Source organism: Pteropus vampyrus, unplaced genomic scaffold, assembly GCF_000151845.1.
Source record: "Pteropus vampyrus isolate Shadow unplaced genomic scaffold, Pvam_2.0 Scaffold4, whole genome shotgun sequence".
NCBI classification, from domain to species: domain Eukaryota; kingdom Metazoa; phylum Chordata; class Mammalia; order Chiroptera; family Pteropodidae; genus Pteropus; species Pteropus vampyrus.
Genome location: NW_011888785.1, coordinates 14,936,514 through 14,958,848, shown reverse-complemented (window position 1 = coordinate 14,958,848; position 22,335 = coordinate 14,936,514). Strand labels below are relative to the sequence as shown.

The 22,335-nt window shown below is 36.3% G+C and overlaps 1 protein-coding gene across 1 annotated transcript in view; it reads right to left on the bottom strand.

The window, feature by feature from the left end:
• Positions 1–2,828: 2,828 nt before the first annotated feature.
• The window catches only part of HEPACAM2 (HEPACAM family member 2), a 30,937-nt gene continuing 11,430 nt past the window's right edge, over positions 2,829–22,335 (bottom strand). Inside the window, exons 3-8 of the mRNA XM_011364658.1 lie at positions 20,653–20,937; positions 12,333–12,629; positions 4,618–4,743; positions 4,507–4,531; positions 4,377–4,414; positions 2,829–2,923 (exon numbers count right to left, since the gene is read on the bottom strand). Of these exons, the coding sequence (XP_011362960.1) occupies positions 2,829–2,923; positions 4,377–4,414; positions 4,507–4,531; positions 4,618–4,743; positions 12,333–12,629; positions 20,653–20,937 (866 nt within the window). The remainder of the gene's footprint in view (positions 2,924–4,376; positions 4,415–4,506; positions 4,532–4,617; positions 4,744–12,332; positions 12,630–20,652; positions 20,938–22,335) is intronic.

Here is a 22,335-nt window from a genome sequence, read left to right as displayed (position 1 = left end):
GTGGAAGTGGTGATGAGTAGAGAATTTGAATTGTTTATCTTCCCTACAATGCTCATTTCCTCCTTGCTACAGTTTCCTGCACTTACCCTATGGTACTTAGTGCAGCAGCATAGCTATGAAGTTAGACAAGGAATAGCTTGACAAGGCTATTATTATTTTTTCTTCATTTAAGGAAAAAAGCTAGCAGTAATGTAAAGGACATATAATAGAAAGAAAAAAACAGCAAAAGAGAAGATATCAGGACAGCTTAGAGTCAGAGAGCATGTATTATTTTTTTATATTACATCTTGATTACCTTTTTGACACTATTTGCCAATTACATGTGCAAGGATGGTTGAAAAGAAAGAATGATGTACAGCTGAGAGCCCTCGTCACATTGCACTTTAGTAAAGACAGTGCCAAAAAATATAGACCACACAAAGTGAGATATTTTTGTCTGAATGTAGCAGTGGGCTCTAAAAACTAAAGGCTTAGATGAATGTGGAAAATCTAGTAGTGTATTTCTGTCTAGTAAAAGCCAACATGTATTTTATTGAAACTGAAATTCATGTTTTATTAACTCCCATTCCTTGCATTTGATAATTTTCTTCTTCCTATAAACATTGCCTTCCAATTATTTAGCTAAAGTCTGGTTCCTCTCCTTATCCCAAACTCTTCCTATTTTCATTATACGTCTGATCACTTCCTGTCCTTTATATTTAGACAGCTCACCTAGAGGACTCTGTTCTTGATAAGTCATCTGAAAGTTCTTTATCTCATCCCAGTTTTACCTGCTAGGTTATATTGGAACATCTTAGCTTTATGTTTTTCTGGAAACTGCCTATTTCCATTCCACTTGCTAAAGCTCTCACGGGCAGCCCTAGAATACATGATTCATCCTATCATTTGTGTGTCAAGGAGATTTTGGTTTATAGTTTGTACTTGAGATCAACTTTCTTTGGTATGGAGGTGTTCAGGGGCTATGATAAAAGCAATCTATAGATAATAACTAACTTACCTAACTTAATATTAGAGCTGTTAACAAGTAATAAATTTGTTCATGCCATTGCTGTCTGTCCAGCTTCTGAAAGAGTTGCTAAAGTGAAATGTATAGCAAGTAGAGGGAGGAGATGATCTTGATTTTTAAAAACTCAGAAAATTACTAATTCAATTTATTTCCCTTAACTTCAATGTTCAGATCTTGGTTTCATTATTATTTTTCCTTCTTCTCAAAGCCATTGCATTTGGCTGCTAATCTTCACACATAACTGCCATTCTGGCTTCTCATCAGACATATCCTCCTACCTATCTGCTGGTCCTCATCGACCTCCTTTGGTTGTTGGTGTTGATTTCTCACTTTTTCTCAAAGCACCTGGCACCACCAATGAAGAGCCTCAGCTGATTCCTTAGGAGTTTTCAACTTTGGAGATGGGCATGTCTCCAAATTAAGTTATTCTGCTTTTGACAGAAATAAGCGGGGCTTCTGATATGTAATGATAGCACTCATTTCTCTGCCTCAAGTTTGCGAAGACTGTAGCATTTTCAGCAAATAGAGGTCCTCCCAATAAAATCTTCAAACTGAGTACTAATTAGTCATAAGGCTAAATTTAAAGTTTCTTACACAGACCTCACTCTTGTCTAATGTATTCGTAGGAATAAAAACTGTGCATGACTGTAAAGAAACTCTTGACTTCAAAAATTCAATTCCAAGTCTTTTCAGTTCTTCAGTTTTCTGCTCTCCCATTTAACAACCACACACCTGAGAGGGGTGCTTTCTGCCATGGTGAAAAGCTGTTTGAGGATATTGTTTTTGTCTTTTTGGTTGTAGAAGTGAAGGGTGAGCCAATCTGGTCTGAGACCGAATAGGGCATTGCAAAGCTTGTGCAATGCTGTTCTGCTCTTCATCGGTGTGATGTGGGCACAGTGCTACCTACTCACCCTTACAGAGGATGAAATCCAATCAGTCCCCACCCCACATTGATCACATTCATTTGTGAAATAAGGTCTGGGGCCAGGAAACTTACTGGATGAATCTTATATTGATAGAATTCTCTAAACAAGTAAGGTAACTAGTCCCTAATGCTAGTTTTAAAAACACCCAGAAGCAAGTAGACTGTTTATGGCCCTTTCCTTAAGTGAACTAATCATAGGGGAATAAGGAAGCCAAGAAAAGATTGGTCCTACACAAATCTATAACAGTGTGAATGAGCTGAGTAGCTCAGAGAAGCATTCTGCATGTGTGTGAAACAAAACCGATTGCTTTAAAAGACCCCGTCATTGCAGACTGAAAAATATGGCTTCAACTGTATAAAAGTGTCCCCTCTCACGTCTCATGAACCTTTAGACTAAAAGAAAGCTGTGAACTTGCATACTTTGAGTTTATACGGTACCTTTCTTCTGAAGAGCATAACTAACTTACCTAACCTAATATTACAGCAATTGTCTTTGCAATGTCTCAAGAGATATGAGGGGGGAAATGAAGGTGAAACTGAGGGACAGAGATTTCAGTGAAGTGACAGGTTGCAGTCATTGAATGATGCAGAATGATTTAAACCGGAGTCTCCTGATTTCCTATTTTCTCAGTTTTCTTGACCTACCTAGTTGTTCTCTCTTCACTGAGCTTACCAGGCAATGTTAATGAATTAGTGTAACTTCCGTATTTTTTTGCTAGCCTTATTTCTAAAGTCTAAGAAAGATGCTTTAGCTCTCCTGATCCAGCTACACCATTCATTACAGAATGAGTAAACAAACACTGCTGAGGGTAATGTAGCCATTTGACCACAATGCCCAAGCGCTTAAATGAGTGCTGCTTACACCTCTGGTGAAGCAGAATTCTACTTCTTTGCTAATCAGCCACAAGGGAAACCAACCCTGGGGACACCAGAAGCATCCGGAAAAGCAACAAATTCATATATTCCGAAGTCATCTAGAGCATCTTCATGGCCTGAAATGGAAAACAGGTATTACTTACAAACCAAATACCTCAACTTGCTATTGTGTTTTAAGCCTTTGTAAAACTTATCTTTTTGTTTGCTTCAAGTGGTATGTGTATCAAAACAATTTAACATTTCCTAATCCCCTACAGTCATATTGCCTCTAAGTGGTGTTAGAAATCACTTCTTCTGAAGCTGAGAATTGAAACTGAATTGGGACAATCCTCTTAGAGGCTGATATGAGGATAGTGTATTACATATTCAAATAAACACATGTGGGCAGGCCTGTCCTTTGAAACTTGGGCAGTTACCAGAGATTTAGGGCCACCAAGGCTTCGTCCTGGTAGTCAGAGCAGCTCTTAAGCCACCCATAGTATCTACTGTACCCTGCTAGATCTAACGGAGATCACTAGGACTAATAAAAATAGATAAATAACTATAGCTACTCATGTATACAAAATGTAATACAGTACAATGCTAAGATCAGTTAAACTATCATCTGAAAAATGGCATGAGTGGGTGGCCGGGAGGAACCAGATGGTCTCTCTGGGGCCTCTCCCAGCTCCGGCATTCTATCATTTATGAGAAAGGATTAGGTAAGAGGAAGAAGTCTCGCATTTAGTAAGCAGCCAGGAATCATATTAGGCACCCCTTATACATCATGGTGTTTAACTCTCATAGCAACCCTAGGGGAAGTTATTACCTTTGTTATATAGATGAGGAAGTTGATGTCAGGAAAAATAATCTTCCCAAGGCGACATTGGGGAAAAGTGGCATATATGGGACTGAAACCCAGCTTTGTGTGACTCCAAGGCCTGAGCAAAAGTCCCATCGTTAACTTATAACAACTCAGTAAGGAGTCAGTGGTGACGGCAGTGAGGGGCATGCTGGGGACAAAGAAGCCCCAAACCTGGCCAGCCTCCCTTTCCTCTGTTCCCTGGGATGGAGCTGCCAGCTTTGTATCTGCCAGAGGAATTAACAAGATGAGAGAATCCTGGGCATTTTCAAAGTAATAATAAGATCGGTGGAACAGGATTCAGCAGGATTCAGTGACAGTGGGCAAACGACTTCTCTCTCAGACTTACTTAGCTCTCATGACTGTAAAATGGAGTCAAGTACCTTTCGCTCTTAAGATTACAGAATGAAATTTAACTATGGGTGGTGAACGCAATGCAATATACATATGACATATTATTGAATTGTATACTTGAACCTATATAATTTTATTAACCAATGTCACCCCAATAAATTTAATAATAAAAAAGCACGCTTATCTTACAGACTTGTGTGATTTACATAAAACCAATACAAGTGATAGCACTTTGTCAAGTGAAGGCACTATTCAAAGGTAAAGGATTGTTAGTATTATACCAACAGTACATTATATATAATAATGAATGTCAACGATATTAACGAATGAATATACATTACATTGATAATAGCCCCTTTCAGCCTGGCCATTACCTGAAAATGTTCGTGCTTTCCTGTAGTCTGTTTCTGGCCTGAAAAGACAAATTGGCATTTCTGTCAGTCTTAGTAACTGAGGAAAAAGCATTCAAGAAAAAAATTATTTTCATAGAAACGTATGCATTACCTGCCTTCTAGCTTTTGTTTTATAACTAAAACCAAAAGAGAAAAAACACAGTAAGATACTTTTTAGTACATATATAACACAATTAAAATTTTTTTTCTAATTTTAACCTACCTTTGTAGGGTTGATATTTTTTCCATAAGAGAAGCAGACACATGGATATAATCAAAAAGAGTGATATTCCAGTTATACTTGCTAAAGGGGACAGTGATTTCCCTTTCTGTGGAAGCTTTTCCAGTCCTAAATGAAAAGACAAACATATTTTAATATTTTATTACAGATCAATAATAAATTGTAGTTTGACTTGTTTATGCTTTATCTTAAATGAGACACTACTGCAAATGTGTGTGTGTGTGTGTGTGTGTGTGTGTGTGTGTGTGTGTGTGTATGAGAGAGAATATGAATGAGAGAGATGAAATGAAAGGAATGCAGTTATTGGAGAACACACACTAAACTCTCTAAGGATATTTGTGATAGGAAATGTGATGAGCTGCCCAGGATAACCCTGATGCGTTGTACTAGATATAGCAAATAATTCCTGTCATATTTTTCAATAGTGTTTGCCACAGTTTAACTTATATCTGTTTGATCTCATTGTATAGAACATCCCCAGTTACAAGGTTGGTCTTTCTCTCCTTCCATCTCACTCTTTTAGTATAATTCAGGTATGTGAATTGAGGTGGTATGTGATTAAAGGTGAGAAAGGGGAGGTATTTATTTCAAATACACTATTAATTTTTGACTAATAAAGAAATTGTAATCCCTAATATACAATGCGTGTTTGATTGTCAAAATACTTAAAGTCCCACCTTGTGACTAAAAATCACTTTGTTTTGCAAGTCATTTCTTTTATTAATATTTCTGTATAAAATCCAGTGCTAATAGCTAACGTTTGCCGAGTACTTATAATATAACAAGTTCTGTTCTAAGAGCGCATGATACATATTGACCTATTAAATGTTCACAACAATCTTATTTGGAGGTATTATTATTATTATCCCCTCTTATATATGAGGAAGCTGAGGCTTGCCAAAGTCGCTCAAGTAATAAGTGACAGAGTCCAGAAGGGACCCCAGGCTCTTGACACTTTGTTGCTGCCTCACTGTGATGTTATTTTAACAGAGCTTATTAACCAGGGCAATGTTAACAGTAGTTCCAGACGACAATATGTTTAGTCATACAGTTAATCTATAACGTGAGAAGTAGTTGTGATGTCCAACAAATGAGAGTAACAGGTGTCATTCATGTTACTGTGTGAATCAGAAACTGATGATGTGGAAATGAATCAAGAAGTTGCCTGTCTCTGTCCAGCTTAATGTTGTAGTGAAAGTCACGGTGGGACATCACTTCAGTTCTGCAGTGGCGGGAATAGCCTGGAGAATCCGGGTGCGGTGAAGAACGTGGTGGCTGCTCAGCTCTGCAATAAATGTCCGGCCGGCACCTGTCATCTTCTGCTATAAAACTTCTGCTGAGCCTTTTGACTCTGAGGGTCTGGATTTTCACATTAGTAACAGTTCTTTAAGTTCTCTTATAGGTCTGATATTACATGATTTGGGGCAGCCAGAGAGTTTTACATGAAGTTTATTATGTAAATAGGACACTATATGCAGTGGCATGCTAGTAACCGAGTCTCAGAAAACGATGCACATATATACATACAAAGTTACAATTTTTATTGATTTAAAGGGTGTATAGCGCATAATTTAGAAATAATAATAAAGCACAATACTCTTTATTTTTAATTTCACATAGCTAATTGATTCTCATGCTTTTGTTGAGCATAATGTGTGAGCATTATGTTTACATGAAACCAAATGTACATGTCCCCCCATTTATTTGGTATAGATGTATTATATCAGTAATAGTGACAATAATAATAATAATAATAATAATAATAATAATAATAATAAAACTAAAGCACCATTTCTAGGTGCAGATAAAGAAATAGTCTTAGAGAAAGTAAAATATTGGCCACAGTCAGTAAGTCCTAGAACTGAGACTGGAACATAGGTTTTTTTTTTTCTGACCGCAAGTACAGTTTTTTTCCTGTTAATCTGTGGTCAGAGAATGGTTTTGTAATTGGCAGGTAGGCTCCTATATATTCAGTTTTTTCTCTAGCCTTTTCTAACATCAGACTCTCCCAATTCTTCATAGCCAGGCTGCCTTCACCAAAATTTAATAACTTCTCACTCCTCAAAGAAGTATTCAGTGCTAATTTATTCTAATCAAGTTTCTGCTGTTTTACCCTGAGAAAAACTGCAGAAAAACATTTTAGTATAGTCTCAAGTCTCAGCTTTTTTTCCTCCTAAACTTGAGATAATGCTAATGATTATTATTCAGAGTACTTCTCATCCTCTGGTGAAGTTGCATTCTAGCATACATCAGCTCTTTGCCAGGCACCTCCAGGATTCTAAGGCCTGGTAGTAGGTTTAATATACAATGAATAGGTGTCTTACACTAGATAAGACACATCTTCTTCTTCATTTTTAACTTTTTGTCACTGTCCTAAAATGACCAGTTTTGCATATTCTGTCCTACAGAGCATCCCTCTCGTTCCCTTTACCATCACTTCCTTATTTTTTCAGACTCCTTCCTCATTGCCCTCTTGCCTCTCTTCCCCTGGCTCTGTTTGCCCTCCATCAGCGAACCAACCACCCTGTAGTGACCAGCTCCTATAAGCCCAAAACCTTGGCTCTGGCAAAGACCAAACATCCTTCCCCTGGAGATGAGAAACAGGGATAGACCTTTTCACCGAACAAACGATCTTTCCTGTTAGCTCCCTCTCTCCTCTAGAACATCCTGGCTCTCAGCTCTTAACATGGCTTCATCCTGTTTCAGAATACACAAGATTTACCAGGTCCAGCATTTGAAATGCACTCCCTTCCGCAAAATAAAAAGTGCCAAATATGTCAAGGAATCAAATCAAGGGGCATGGTTGCTATAGTCTCAGCTCTAGGCAGGTGTTTTTAGGAGAGATAGACTTCCGGAAGCACAATTTGAAAATAAGACAGAAAAGATATTCTGACCTCATTGCCACAGAGAATGATTAGGGATCCTGAATGTAGTTCTGGACACTGACAGGAGCCCCAGTCTTCCTCCTTTCTGAGAGATTTCTACTCTTTAGCACATAGCATGCCATCCTCCCTATTATTTAAACACGATTGACTCATTTACCAAAACCCTAGTGCAAATGCTGTTTGCCCCCTCCTTAGGCAAACAAATAAAATGAAATAACATATTAAGTGCAAATATGGGCAAGAGGTGTGGTATCCATGGTATCGCAACCCAGCTGTTTGAGAGACTGCACCCCAAACAGGACAGCCATATGCCACCAGTCAGCGTGCCTATTTCTAGATCAGGATGGAGTTCTGAGATCTCTCCCATCCAGTCTGTTCGCTGATTATGCTGGTTGATTCATGTTCCTATGTTGATGAAGGTGCCATATGGGAGAGCATGTTATTTCTACACTCCATCATGGCCCCATCTGACAGACACACTTATATGCTAAATGCTCATGGGATGTCACCTAAGGTCTCAGGATCTGGATGTCAGAGCTCAGTTGTTTTTTCTTGTGGCCCAAAGTGAAATACACCTTTTGGACATCTTAACCCAAGTTTCCAGGTACATGGAAGAAATTAGTAAACTCATTTTCCTTCCTTGGGTCATTTTCCTAATATAAATAAATATAAAAATGATAGATTTATCAAGATCACATACAAATTGAAAACATTTCTATATGTCTAAATCTCAAACTACAGCCATGTGGACCTTGGGAACTCTAATAATTTATACATTTGAATGTCATCATTCAATGTGTACACTTCAATTCTAATCATAAATAGTTTCATTTTAGGTACACAGTGCATGGCTCAGTAGTAATTTATACACCATTACAATTTAAAAGTAAGAACACCTGCATTCAAGGAAGCCCTTAAATAAGATAAGAAAATCATTGTTTTTTCAAAATACAGATGCTAATTTAGTATTTTAATTGCTATACTTTCCTTGACATTTATATTCTAGATATTTTTAGTTATAGATATTTCATAATTCTCATTAAAATGAAACTATACACATGTCATAGACAAACCAGAGTATGCCTTTGTATATAGCATAAAATTAGCTAAGATAGTGAGAATATACACACTATCCTGTATATGTTACATATCTTTTAGAAAGACTATAGTCTTATTGATATGCTCTGGCAGAAACATCAAGGGAAACAGTTTATATAGTGGTTAAAAACAAGTGCTTTGAATTCAGATATTTTATCATTTACTAGCGGTGTGAGCTTGCCCTGTTTTCTTTAGGATATCTTCACTGAGACACAGAAAAGTCAAATTAGATGTGAATCAGCCCACAGAGGTGGAAGGCACCATCTGGTCTAGTCTTATACAGGCAGGAAAACATAGAGCTAATTGTCACATTCTCTAGCCTTCCTCTCCCCAGTTGAAAGTCCCCAATAAAACTTTTGATTCTTTCCTGACCTCATTATTTTCTTTCCATATTGATGACATTGGAGTCATCTTAGACTCCTTTTCCCTTTGCCCTCCATACCTTATTGCTGAGACTTTTGGTTCGCCACATTCTTTGCCTCTTTAAAAATGAAGAGGTTAATAAGAAATAACTTGATTTTGGTTACACTAAACATAACTTGGTTCTGAAAACATCTCAGAGGCAGGTATTTTATCCCTCGAAATCATTTCAAATTCTCCACAGATCTTAATACAGATTGCTCATCCAAGTGGATGGTCAGTAAGTGTTCAATTAATAGTTACAAGTGGTTTTCTTTTCTTTCTTTCTTTCTTTCTTTCTTTCTTTCTTTCTTTCTTTCTTTCTTTCTTTCTTTCTTTCTTTCTTTCTCTCTTTCTCTCTTTCTCTCTTTCTCTCTTTCTCTCTTTCTCTCTCTCTCTCTCTCTCTCTCTCTCTTTCTTTCTTTCTTTCTTTCTTTCTTTCTTTCTTTCTTTCTTTCTTTCTTTCTTTTTCATTGCAGTGATTTATTCATTTGGAAAACTTTTAAGAAATAAAATACTTAACAAAACACATCAATACTACACATTTTCTTTGCCATTTGTTACTGTTTTAATTAAAGTTCTGTGGGTGTTTGGAAGTTGGAATATAGCTCTAAAAACCAGAGAGGTCACTAATGTTGACAACCCGAATCCCTCTGAAAAACTAAGCACCTGCTCTTCTTATTTACTATAACAACAAATGCTTGTTCTTTGTACAGGTCTAACAGGTTTTTTAGATTTCACAGAAGGCAATTATTTGATATTAAGACTGTAGTTGTCTTTGAACCTTAGTAATAAGATCTTAATCAAATATTAGAGGCTTCTGATATTATGAAAATACCTTGGCTCAATATTCATGGAAAAAATTTAGGTAGTAGTAAAAGCTTCACGGCAGTATACAACTACATATTACAACCATGTTTCACTTGCAATAAGCATGAAGAATAAGTCTAAGATGACATCCAGATTGCTGATAAACTATTTTATATGCTTAATTATGGCTTGCTTCTAAATCATGTTTTGGTTACCCACTAAGGTAAAAAGCTGGTTAAGCCTATTAAAAATTTAATAAAATAGAAAGCAAAGGATGTACCTTAGCTGCTTACATGCCTGCTACCTATATTAGGTTGTTAGCATCTTTTAGCAGGAATTATTTTTTCAAATGACATTCTTAATGCTTACCCCAATATTTGGCCCACAATGGGTGCTAAATAATGAAAGAATGAGTGCCTGATTTATATCATCCTAAATACATATAGGCTTTGGGATCTATAAGGGAAATATATTATTATTTACTGCGCTAATGAAACATAACTCAGGTAAACATTTAGAGCTGCATTGTCCAATATGATAGCTGCTAGAAACATGTGGCTATTTACATTTAAATTAAAATTAATAAAGATGAAATAAAAACTTTAGATCCTTAGTAGCCATATTTTAAGTGTTTAAAAGCCAAGTGAGACTAGTGGCTACCATATTGGATAGTGCAGATATCGAACATTTCCTTCATTGCAGAAAGTTCTATTGGGTAGCACTCTTCATATCCCACCAAGCCAGTAAATAAATTCCAAAATACTCAGATGATTTTGCAAATATGAGTAATCTCAACTTTAAGGAGTCCTGGGAGTTCTATATATAAAGAAATATATAGTCCCCAGCCACTATATGTTTCTTTATCAATCTATAGTTTTGTAATAGTCTTATAATTATTAATGGCTCTTTAAGAGATTTTTAAACAAATTTGGAAGGCAATAGAGAGAGGAAAAAAACCTAACTAAGTGGTTGTCACACATGTGCTTGCTAAATGTTCACATTCTCAGATCCTAGCTGTGAGATCTTGATCCAATAGATCAGAGGTGTCATAATGAAAATACATTATTAGGCTGCTTCAGGTAATTTTGATGCACATGGCCCAAGGGCTACAAACTGAAAAATTTAGCCTAAGAATTACCAGGATTATATTCTTGTCTCCTTTATTCAACAAAATGTTCTGACTCTTTCTTTGTTATAGGTACCAAAGCTATACAGATAGAGAAAGAGAAGACATCAGCGGGGAAGGTATTAGTGGTGGTACCTGTTGCAAGCTTGTTCCTTCACCAATCATAGGCACCCTGAACACCACTGCTCCCAGGCGTTCCCCAAGTGCAATCTGGCTTGTCTTTGTCTTCATGCTAAGGTGAGTCCAGGAAGGACATGACAGTAGGAATAGAAGTATACTGATAGTAGTAGAGGAAGAGTAAAAGGGAAAGAAGGTAGAGGAGAAGGAGGGAGAGGGGAGGAAAAAGAAAAGAGAAACAAGAAGGAAGGAGAGAAGAGAATGGGTTTGAGAGATAGGAAGAAAGAATGGACAAACTTTGTGATCAGGCAGGGCAATAAGTAAGAGAAAAGAGTCTGAAACGGCTTTTGGATTTCTAGCCAAGGCTGGTTGATAGTAGGGCCATTCATTTAAACAGGGAATACAGAAAGAATAATGATTTGGGGGAAAGAAGATGATTCAGTTTTGATGTTTGGATCTATGTGCTGCCTCTGGTACTTCAAAGTAAAGACATCCAGAAGGCAACTGAGTATAAAGTTTTAGAGCTCTAAAGATGTAGATTTGAGATCCACCAATGTTTCATGAAACCATGGGAGTGGATGAAATCATACAAGAGAATAAAATCATACTGCAGAGAGAGAAGAGGAAACTCAGAAGGATGGGAAATTGGTGGGCATAAATATTTTAGGCAGTGATTCTTAAACTTTTGTGGATCCATGAGCCTTCTGAAAAATCAAATGATTCCTAGAGAATGTCAAAATTCATAGACTTATAAAATTTTGTAGTTTTCCAGGTATTGAGACCTTTTTTGAGAACTACAGATTTCAGGTGTTTAAATTATGGAAGAGGAAAGGAAGCCCATGAAGGACAGTGAGAAGGGGAGTCAAATAATAGGAAAACGAGATTTCCAATTCATGGAGATTTATTCATCTGACTCAATGCAACAGTAGATATAAGCCTTTTAAATGAGTAGCCTGCTTCTCTTATATTCCTGTTTGTAAAATCAGGAGAGCAAGAATACATATTTAGAAATACATAATTTTTTGAGTTCTCTCTTCTCATTGCCTCAGAGTTAGCAATTGAATTCCTTCTCTATTCTGTTTTGAGTTTTCTTTCTTTGACTCATAGAAGCCATGGCTTACTTAACTCAGGAAAGAGATTCTTAGAGTCTATCAACAACCCCACGGTGATATTCTCTTCTGCATAGGTATAAAATAGGGGCAGAGTAAGGCCAGCATGCTTTTGTGTTTCATTGGGATCCCTGCCTTTTATGTCACACTTACCTACAGAAGTGATGATGACTGTGAATCGAGTTTCATCTTGCCTTCCAGTGACATTGTTGTAAGCACAGCACACATAGTCAGCTGTCTTCTGGGCTACTTTCTCAGATGCAACTTCCAAGTGAGGCCCATGCTTAATGACATATGTTGTATTGTCAGTCCTCTGGATCCAGGAATAGGTGTTGGGAGGATACGAATCAGCAGAACAATCAAACAAAACGGCTTCTCCAATGTCAACGGTAAATACTTCCCCTACTTTTAGTCCTTTATCAGAATTAACTCGAAGTCCATAAGGTCCATCTGCATTAGTTGAAAAAAATAAGGGAGTAACATAAATAATCTTGACATAGTTTATAAATTTTGTAGAGCTTAGCAGCATTTTGTTTTCTGTGAAAGTCTTCATGTTAAACTTAGGCAGATATGTCCTCATTTAGACTCCCAAAAAATGATAAGGACCTAAAAACGTTTAGTCTGATATCCATGAAAATAGCAATTATTTGAGATGTGACTGAAATAGTGAAAGCCTTGAAACTTAATATATACAATTTTACAGACACCGTCATCATCATAATTGTGGTTCTAAGCTTTTGAGTAACATATTGATGAGTATGCAATCTTGTTAGACAAATTCAATCTTTCTGAAGCGGTAATTTCACTTGAAAGAATTTTAAAAACAGATTATGGCCTCTGTTTTCTCTTTGACAATCGTATTTTGAGTATTATTTATTTGTTTTTCTCAGTGCTAGGATATGTCATGGAAATGTTTATAAAATACATAGTTTCACAGAGAACATAAATTTGTGCAACTAGGCATAGGAGTGTTCCATATTTTCATATTTTCATGACATTTTAACAGTTAAAGAATTTAAAAAATTCCTCCCCACAAGCTAAGCCTAGAATTCCATTTGGAAAAAATACATCTTCGTTATCATTAACAAATATTCATTTATCATCAATAAACTACTGAATCATGAATATCCTATGGTGGTTTTCCTCACACCACAATGTTCTTGTAGCATTTTGTTATTTCTGTAGCATCAGATGACCTGCAGGTGAAGACACATTTCCCATTGTTTTCTTCAGAGAATAAAGAGAGAGATTTTAAAAATACTCCCCAGATAGGTAGGTTTTTCTCAATCAGTTTAAATTTTGGCTTATATTCTAAAAACGTCAAGATTTAGGCATGATTGTGCTCATTTTTCAGTTGATCATAATCAACATTATTGGATATTTGCCATTTGAAGGCCCTTTAAGTACTTATGTAGACAACCACAATTAATCTTTAAAGCAACACATGAAATAGATGTTATTATTCCCATTATAAAATGAAGAGATATTTAAAAAATTAATTGTGCCATGGTCACATAGGTATTACATAGTAGAGCTGGGACTCTAATATATATGTATTTAATTATTCATATTACCTCTCTAAAAAAATGTAAGTGATATAATTTTCTATGTCACAATAGTTTCCTTGGAGTCTAATTATATTATTAGTTCTACAATAAATTATTGTCTAATTATATATTAATTCTGTACTTATTTAATCAAGTAATCAACAAATACTTGTTTGAGAGATACTGTGTTAGATAATATATTTAATATATTAGAGATAAAAAATGTGTAAGTCACAGTTCTTACTCTCAAGAAATTTATGAACTGAATAAGGCTATGTATGGTTTGCTCAGTAGTAACCTACTCTCAAAGGTTCTGATTTTTTTTTCTAATAAAGTACTGACTATTTCATCTCTCATTCTATGGAATAATGTAGTGACTAAACTAAGTTAAATTCTGATTTTGTCAATGATTAGTTCGGTGTTCTTCAGAAGTCATTTAAACTTTTTGGGTCTCATTTTCATCACTTTTACTATAAAAAGGTTGACTAGATGACTGTTGAAGTTTTTTAGTCTTTGAAACACCATAATTCATGCCACATTAAAGCCGTTCTGGATTCTGGCAAGCCAGGCTCAAACTTGCAGATTCCCAGAGTAGTTCTCTGTTAGATCAGCCTTTTCTGACCAATTTACTCTTTTGGAAACAAATTTTCTAAGATATAACAGAAACTGAAGATGCAAAACAATAATTATATTTAGTTAGGGAACATAAACTTTATATGTGTTTGCTTCCTTAAAGACACAGAGACATCTGAAGGAAACCTATAGATTTATACTAATATACATTCATGAGTTGATCCTACTTTCAGAAAGTAAACAGAAATTTGAAGTAACCAGGAACTGAAGATGGAGTAGTAAAGGGAAGAGAAGTGAATGCCCCTCTCCCGTGAGTGCTCTAGAACCTCGTCATGCTGCTCTTGTCATTTCAGGCTGCGATATGGTCTCAGGGGGAAGAACTACGTGCTGTAAAATGGAACCCTCTTATTCTGAATTCCACTAAGTACTTAGTTGTGTAATGGGAATGAAAAATTGTTTTCACTCACTCAACTAAAATCAATGTTGAATTGTTGCCGTGCACGTGACACTGTTCTAGGCATTGTGAGGGGATTTGAGGTGTCACTGACATGGTTCCTGTGTCTTTTATCTCAGGCCCAGTGCAGCAACAGGGTCCCTTTAAGTTTTCAGCACTGGCAGAACAATAGGAAAGCAAAGGCCACTAACCAGTGGGCACTGGTTGTAGTTCACATAGTAGAAAATCAATGGGAGGGATTGATTGAACGAGAAACCTGAGTCTGTGCACAAAACCTAAAGTATGAGAGCAGAGCGAGGCAGGCTTGATAAAGAAAAGTGTGGTCATAAAAATAGTCATTCATTTTAAGTTTCTGCCTTCCCACTGGTTGTCAGGGTTTACAGAATGTGACTATAAAAACAAACTGCCTGATAATTTAACACATAAAAATGAGTGATTTTTCATTCAAAGTGTGCTGACATTACTCAAAGCTTTTTTTAGAAACTCCTCATTTGGAATTGCCTTAGGACCTTGCAACATAATGGAGTATTCTCAAAAATAATAATTCTTTCATTTTGGAGAACGGGTTCAATTTGTAGAGAAAGACAAGTTATTTAGAGAGAAGGCCGGTGAATAAGTTTGATTATCTAATTTAATAACATCACTCTAGTTTAAAATAAAACATAATTCTAAAGAGAGGAATCTGATTATTTTAGCTTATCTTCCCCACATTCATGTTTATTTTGTTACTCCCCATATTTTGGATTTTTGTGATTGGCATAATCTTTTGTCTTCTGTCGGTCTTAATTATATATCCGGCTCTTCAGAGTCAGCCTCAAATACCCCAAACTCCTTCAGCCCCTTACAAGCATCTCTTAAAGTTCTTGGAACCTAACATCTTGAAGCATTTAAGTTGCTTGCTTCTGATATGATTTCTTAAAATGTAACAGATTTTATTTGATTATATAAGAAATACATGTTCATTGCAGAAAATCCTAAAATTCAGAGAAGCACAAAGATGAAAACACTTGTAATTTACCACTCAGAGATCGAATATCTGTATTTCACTGTATGAAGTTCAAGTCTTTCTTCTATTTTCTTTCTCTCTCCCTTTCTTCCTCCCCTCCCTCCCTCCCTCTTTTTTTCTCTCTCCCTCCCTCACCGCCTCCTTCCCCCTCTCCCTCAGCGCACACATAGATCTATCTTTCATACTCTACACACTGCTTACAATCTATTTTCTTCTCATTACACTGATGTTATTTCCTTTTTCACTGGCACATCAGCTGACTATCCATTTGCTCTGAGGTGCGGCCTAGTACATTATTCATAGGAATGAGCAATCCAATTGAAGACATTTGGAGCGATTCGACCAGTGTGCCCTCTAACATTGAAGATGAAAGCAGAAAGATAATTTTGTTTTGACTTTGGATTATGGTTCAGGTTCTTGCTTTTGGCAGAGAACTCCCAAGAGAAATGAACCCTTTGCCTCAGGAATGGCTGTTTAATAAATGACTTATAAAATCACAGGTCATCTGTTCTCTTTAACAATTTACGGCTGGGCGGGAACAGAACCTAAATTTCCATCATGATGCTGCTTGCCACCCTGCTTGTGAGCAGATGGTAAGTATTTATTGTGAATGACCTCTTTTTTTTTCTTTAATTTTTATCACTTAGAGTACTTCCCTGCAGCAGCGCCATATGTCACACACAAAATGCAGTGGTTACCGGGTTATTATTTACAACTAGAGCTGGAAGGCATATACATTTCATGAACTGCAAATAGACATTTGTCTGAATTACTGGCTTGACATCATATTCCACCAAGACCAGTACCAGATTATGACATCATCACCTCATAAATATATGGTCAGTTTTAATAGATTTTGTTTTATTTTTTTTCCTGCTTTCATGAAGGAAACTGTCATAGACACAGTGCCTTAAGCAAACAGAATAGGTGATTCATACTGAAATTTTAAATTAGGATGTGGACCTCTATGGGGGAATATTGGAATGTGATATTTACTAGATTATTGAGGAACTCTGCTAAAGGTCAGGAAAAAAACAAAACAAAACAAAACCCAACAACGAAGGGCCAAAGCATTTCAAGAAGTTCTTATCTATAATGGGAATTTAGCCCTACTACAGCATCATTAAGTAATGTTGGAATCTGAAAAGGATATGAAGAAAGATAATCTGTTTCTTTTTAGTCAAGCTCAAGAAACCTCTATTGAATTCTTAATCTGTGTCAAGTATTGCCCTAGGGATATAAAGGTGAATAACTCAGGGCTCGTATTTGGGGTTGGGACACTTGCAAGTGGAAGAGACTCAAGGGAAATACGATGCAGTGAGCACCAGGAGAGAGATGGCATGGGGTGCTGTAGGAGCACAGTGAACCTCCTAGTGACACAGAAGAGGTGAGACAACGTAGGGGAAGATGAGCTTGACTGCAGAAGGGAGAGGAAAGAGTATCCAGGTGAAGAAAGAGAAGTGGGGACAACATCACCTAAGGCACGTAGTCCCAGTTTGCATGGAATGACAGAGATTGTAAACATGTCGATCCCACGTCGACAGAAAGGATAAATGACAAATCTTCAGATTATATATTTTATCTGATTCTTACTACCCCAAACCAAGAAAACAAAACAAAAACAAAGTAAGGCTAAAATAGAGATAGTAAGAAAAATTAATAAATTAACGAGTCTGGGTGGTGTTTCTATGCGTTACATATGTTTTATACACATTTCTATAGGTAATAATTGCTTAGCACAAACAAGACTATGATGGTTGATTTTTGAATCCAATCAAACTGAGTGAATGAATGAATAAATAAATGAGTGAATGAATTAATAGCATTAAGGTGAGAAGTTGACTAAGTGAAGATTTTTGCCTTTGAATGTAAAATTAAGAAAAATTAATACTATATGATTATCACTTAATAAGAGGAAAAAAAATCTTTCCTAAATCATGCAGATACTCATCTTTACAATGTATAAATAGAATCCAAATTTGTAAATTTTCTCAATGTTCTTTCTACTCTGTCATTAGTCTACACTCATGACAGACATTTCTCTGTGAGAGTTCCATACACTATGTCTAAAAGAATGTAAAGAAAAAAGTTAAGTCTGTAGATAGAAGATATGTATGTGGTATCTGAATTTATTCAAATTGGGATATTTTAATTCTTTCAAATTACACAGGAAAGGAAAGAAGGAACAGAGTTTAAAGCGTAATATTCAACATTTACAGGTGTGATTATGGATTTTCTACCTATTTTTATACTTTTCACAATGTGTATCAGCATATTCTGTGCTAATAGTGAGATTGGGGCATAAACTTGCACCTGGGTGAAAGAAGGATCTTATTTTCACTTTGTAAGATCAAAAACAAACTATACAGCAAAACAAAAGTGTAATTAAAGATGCAAATGATATTTTCATGTGTCTGTAATTGTTTATGCACTTCCTCCCCAGGAATTTTTCATTTAAATCTATGGCTAGATTTTAAAGATAGGTAGATAGATAGAGAGTTAAACAGATATGAGAAAGAATTGATGTAAAGAAAATATTTTTATGTAGAAAAATATATTAAATTAAAAAATGGTAATGTTTGGGGAAGAAAAAGTTCTCTCAAGGTATTTCAGTTTTCTCTTTGCAGGTATCTTCTAAATTATCCAGGCTTTCCATAATTTCTTGCTGCCATGTTGCCAAAGATGTCAGCATAGTTTTGGCTCAAAGATTAAAAAAAGGAAAAAAAAGAAAAATAAAGCTAACATTATCGAGTACTTCCTATTTGCCGCTCACTGATTTCTTATACATAAAATTTAACTTAATCTTTCTTATCCTTCTTACACTGGGAACAGTGTAGATAAAGAGAGAGGAAAATGATGCGCAGAAAGGGTGAGTCTATTGCGCAGACTAGTAATGAAAGAACCAGGGCTTCAACTCAGGCCTTCTGAATTTACAGCTCAGGCTCATAACCACTGTGCTATCCATTAAACTCCCCAGATGACATGATGTTAACTAGAGTACGTGGTCAAAACAAAACTTGATCGGGTTCTCTTCAGTTAACAAGGAATGCTGCAACACAATCTAACTTCCTATCATCTCTCACCGCATTGAATTATAGTTCCTCAGGATTAATATTCAGTAGATAATATCTTGTTTTGCATTTTGTGCTTTATCTATGTGAATGTAAACCATTTAGATGAAACAATAAAGAATAATGTAAGGCTGTGTCTACACAGCCCTAGATTTCATTCACTTTGCTCACATTTTCTTGTACTATGTTTAAGTAACTTGAATACTTCTGTGCTACTTGGAGTTGAATGGAAGTTTTAATTTAATTAGAATAACTTATTTAGTCAAAAATATGACTACATGATAAATAGAATGTACCCAAACTGATTTTTTTTTTTACTCCGATTCAATGTTAGTCATGCAGATAATCACAGTTTACATATTTTCTCTTTGACTCTATTTCTCAACTTATACTTAAAAAGCAGACAGAATATTTTCACAATGTTATCTGAATATAAGTTTATGTAAAACTATATGTAAAATACAACTAAAAGTTCAGCTATAAAATCACACCGTCATTAAACACAGTACAACTAATGATTGTAACAAATCTTATATAATTTGCTCACAGTGTGTGGTGTTTTGGTATTTCTCTGTGAAAAACTAATTTTCTTCTTCTTTGGCACCCTTTAATAATTTTTTTTTTTTTCTGTTTCTGAGTAAGACGTTGAATTCTGAATTTATAAGGCTTAATTCTACCCATATGGTTCAACCAGCTAAAACCTCCATCCTCCCACCACAGAGGTGAGAAGTCATCCTCTGCCCTGACTCACTTTTCTTGTGCTGCTGCTGTTGCAGCTCTGCGCTAAGCTACGTGGTAACTGATAGGAAGCCTTCCCCAGTGAGATAGGCCATTGGTTCTCAACTAGGGGAGATTTTGTCCCTTCCCTCCTTCACCCGGGAACATATAGCAGTGTCCAGAGACATTTTTAGTTGTCACAACTGGAGGGGGATTGCTACTACTATGTAGTGAGTGGAAGCCAGGGATGCTGTCAAACATGCTATAATGCATAGGACTGCCCCCATAACAACGGAATGTTCAGCCCGAAATGTCACTAGTGTGGAGGCTGAAAACTGTGCAAAGCTGAAATTAGAATGCAATATTAAACACGTTAGAGGTGGAGCTACAGAGTAGAGAGGACCGAGTTAAAAATACAATAAGTAAAGAGAGGGATCTTGTTTGGGTTGGTGATGATGTTACGACATGAACTGAAGAGTTTGATGAACTTTGCATGAGGTTCAACAACAACAACAATAAAGACAATAGAAAAAAGGAAATTAAGATCTGAAATAATTACTATTCCCTGGGAAACTGAATACCTAACTGCAGAATAATTGAGTGTTCTCTGACTGCGATCCTGATTCTAAAAATGGAGCTGAGAAAATGGGTAGGGAGAGCAGCCGTGCTCTGGAATGCACTATCCATGCACTTCCCACAACCTGGGAACGTTTTTCCCTTCTGGTCAGCTACAGAGCACATCCTTCTTCTAGTTTAAAATTACCAACTTTTCCTCCTTGGGGATGAATAAATTAGTGCCTTTTGTGTATTTTCGCATTCTTGAAATTGAGGTTCTTTTTTTTTTTTCCTGGTAGAAATAAGGCCACACAATGGACTAAGTCACAGAATGTATCCTGAAAGGCCCCTGGCTAGAATCTCAACTTGATCTTCAAGAAATAGAGTTATGCAAGCGAATATATTTCATGATAAGACAGTGCCTAGGAAGTGTGATTACAACTACAGTACAATTATAGTAAAAACCAAGTGACATCTGGTGTTGACAGTGTCAGTGACCACTCTTGTGAAAACTTCCCAGAAGAAAACTTATGATTTTTAAAAAACTTACAATATATGGTGGGCATAATGGTGTCACTTTCCACCTCGCTGACAGGGTTCTTCACAAGGCAACTGTAATTCCCAATGTCTTCTCTGGTCACTGGAGCAATATGAAGAGTGTTGTTTTGGGGAGAAGAGGAGTTGGTGGATCTGGGATGGACTGGTCTCCCATTTTTTAGCCACTGGTAAACCAGCCTGGTGCCTTCTTCCACAAGGCATGTCAGGGTCATGTTCCCCACGTACTCTACGGCCCCAGAGGAGGGCTGAGTCTGCACCACTGGTTTTGTGACAGGGTCTGCAATATCAAGAGAGAGAGAAATTATTTTTGCCACTACGGAATTATAGCAAAAGTCTATGAGATCTCTCAAATATTAAATCCAGTGGAAATGATTCCACAGTTTCACACTTTGTGAATGTAGACAGTTGAGGCAATAATTAAAGAAGAGAATAAAAAAGTTGTGAAAAATGCAAAATGATAACATATAAACATACCATTTATCGTAGAAATAATCACATTCTGGAACTTAATCTTCAAGGATTTTCTAATGAAAACCTTCACTTAACTGCATTATAACTAATGCAGTTAGTGGTAGAAAACATCAGCTTCCTTCTTTTTTGTTTATCGTGCTTTTGCCAATGCCATAAATGTATACTCTCATAGACAAAAGTAACATGGTTGCTCCCTTCTCTTGATTTGTCCTAAGGTCTCAAGAACAGCTGTTTGAGGTGGATGTGGTGAACCTAAGCTTCTATCCACCATTTGCAAAATATCAAGATCACATATATTATACTTGTGGGGGATTGAGGAAAAGTTTTAGAGCATCATATATGTACCATTTACTTTTCCTTCTATGTAAGCAAACTAATTATTTGTTTTTATTGCTTTGCATTTGTGTTGCAATATTTGTCACTTTGACAAACCAAAGCCTACATTTCAACACTAACTCAATCTGAAAATAGGATAAAATGTGTTACTGGGATTACATCAAATTAGAAATATAAAAGACAAATCCAATAGAAATTCCAGTTGGCTACCCTGAACAAGCCCGATCCCATCTGATCTCGGAAGCTAAGCAGGGTTAGGCCTGTTTAGTGCTTGGATGGAAGACTGCCTAGGAAGACCAGGTGCTGTAGGCGTAAAATAAATAAATAAATAAAAAATAAGGAATTATAAGATGACAAGGTCCTTGCAATCTGTGAGGTCAACCAAGGGTTGCCTCACCAGAAAAAAGAAAAGAAAAGAAAATAAATTCTAGTTGGAACTGGAAGACATAGGAAAACAGTTTTAAGTCATGAGTCTGGTACACTGTAGCCACACAACAATATCTGTCAAATGAATACATTTCCAAAAATGAGTAAATATTTTCTCCTTGAGTTTTAACTCTAAAATCATTAGATAAGGGTAGAAATTATATAGGTATTCATAACCATTTTCAGCAACCTTCATTAATTTTTGAGGTTCTTGACTATGTTTGATAAAGGACAGTGATTTTCCTAGAGTTACACAGCAGTCAGTGGCAAAACGAAGAGGGCTTTAAACCTGGCAATGTCACTCCCCAGAATTTTGGAGAGAGATGCATTTGATAATTTCCTTCTTGTGCTCGCTTCAGCAGCACATACACTAAAATTGATGATTTCCTTCTGTGTATGACTACAGGGCATGGAGAGAGTGAAATGATACATAAGTGACAGG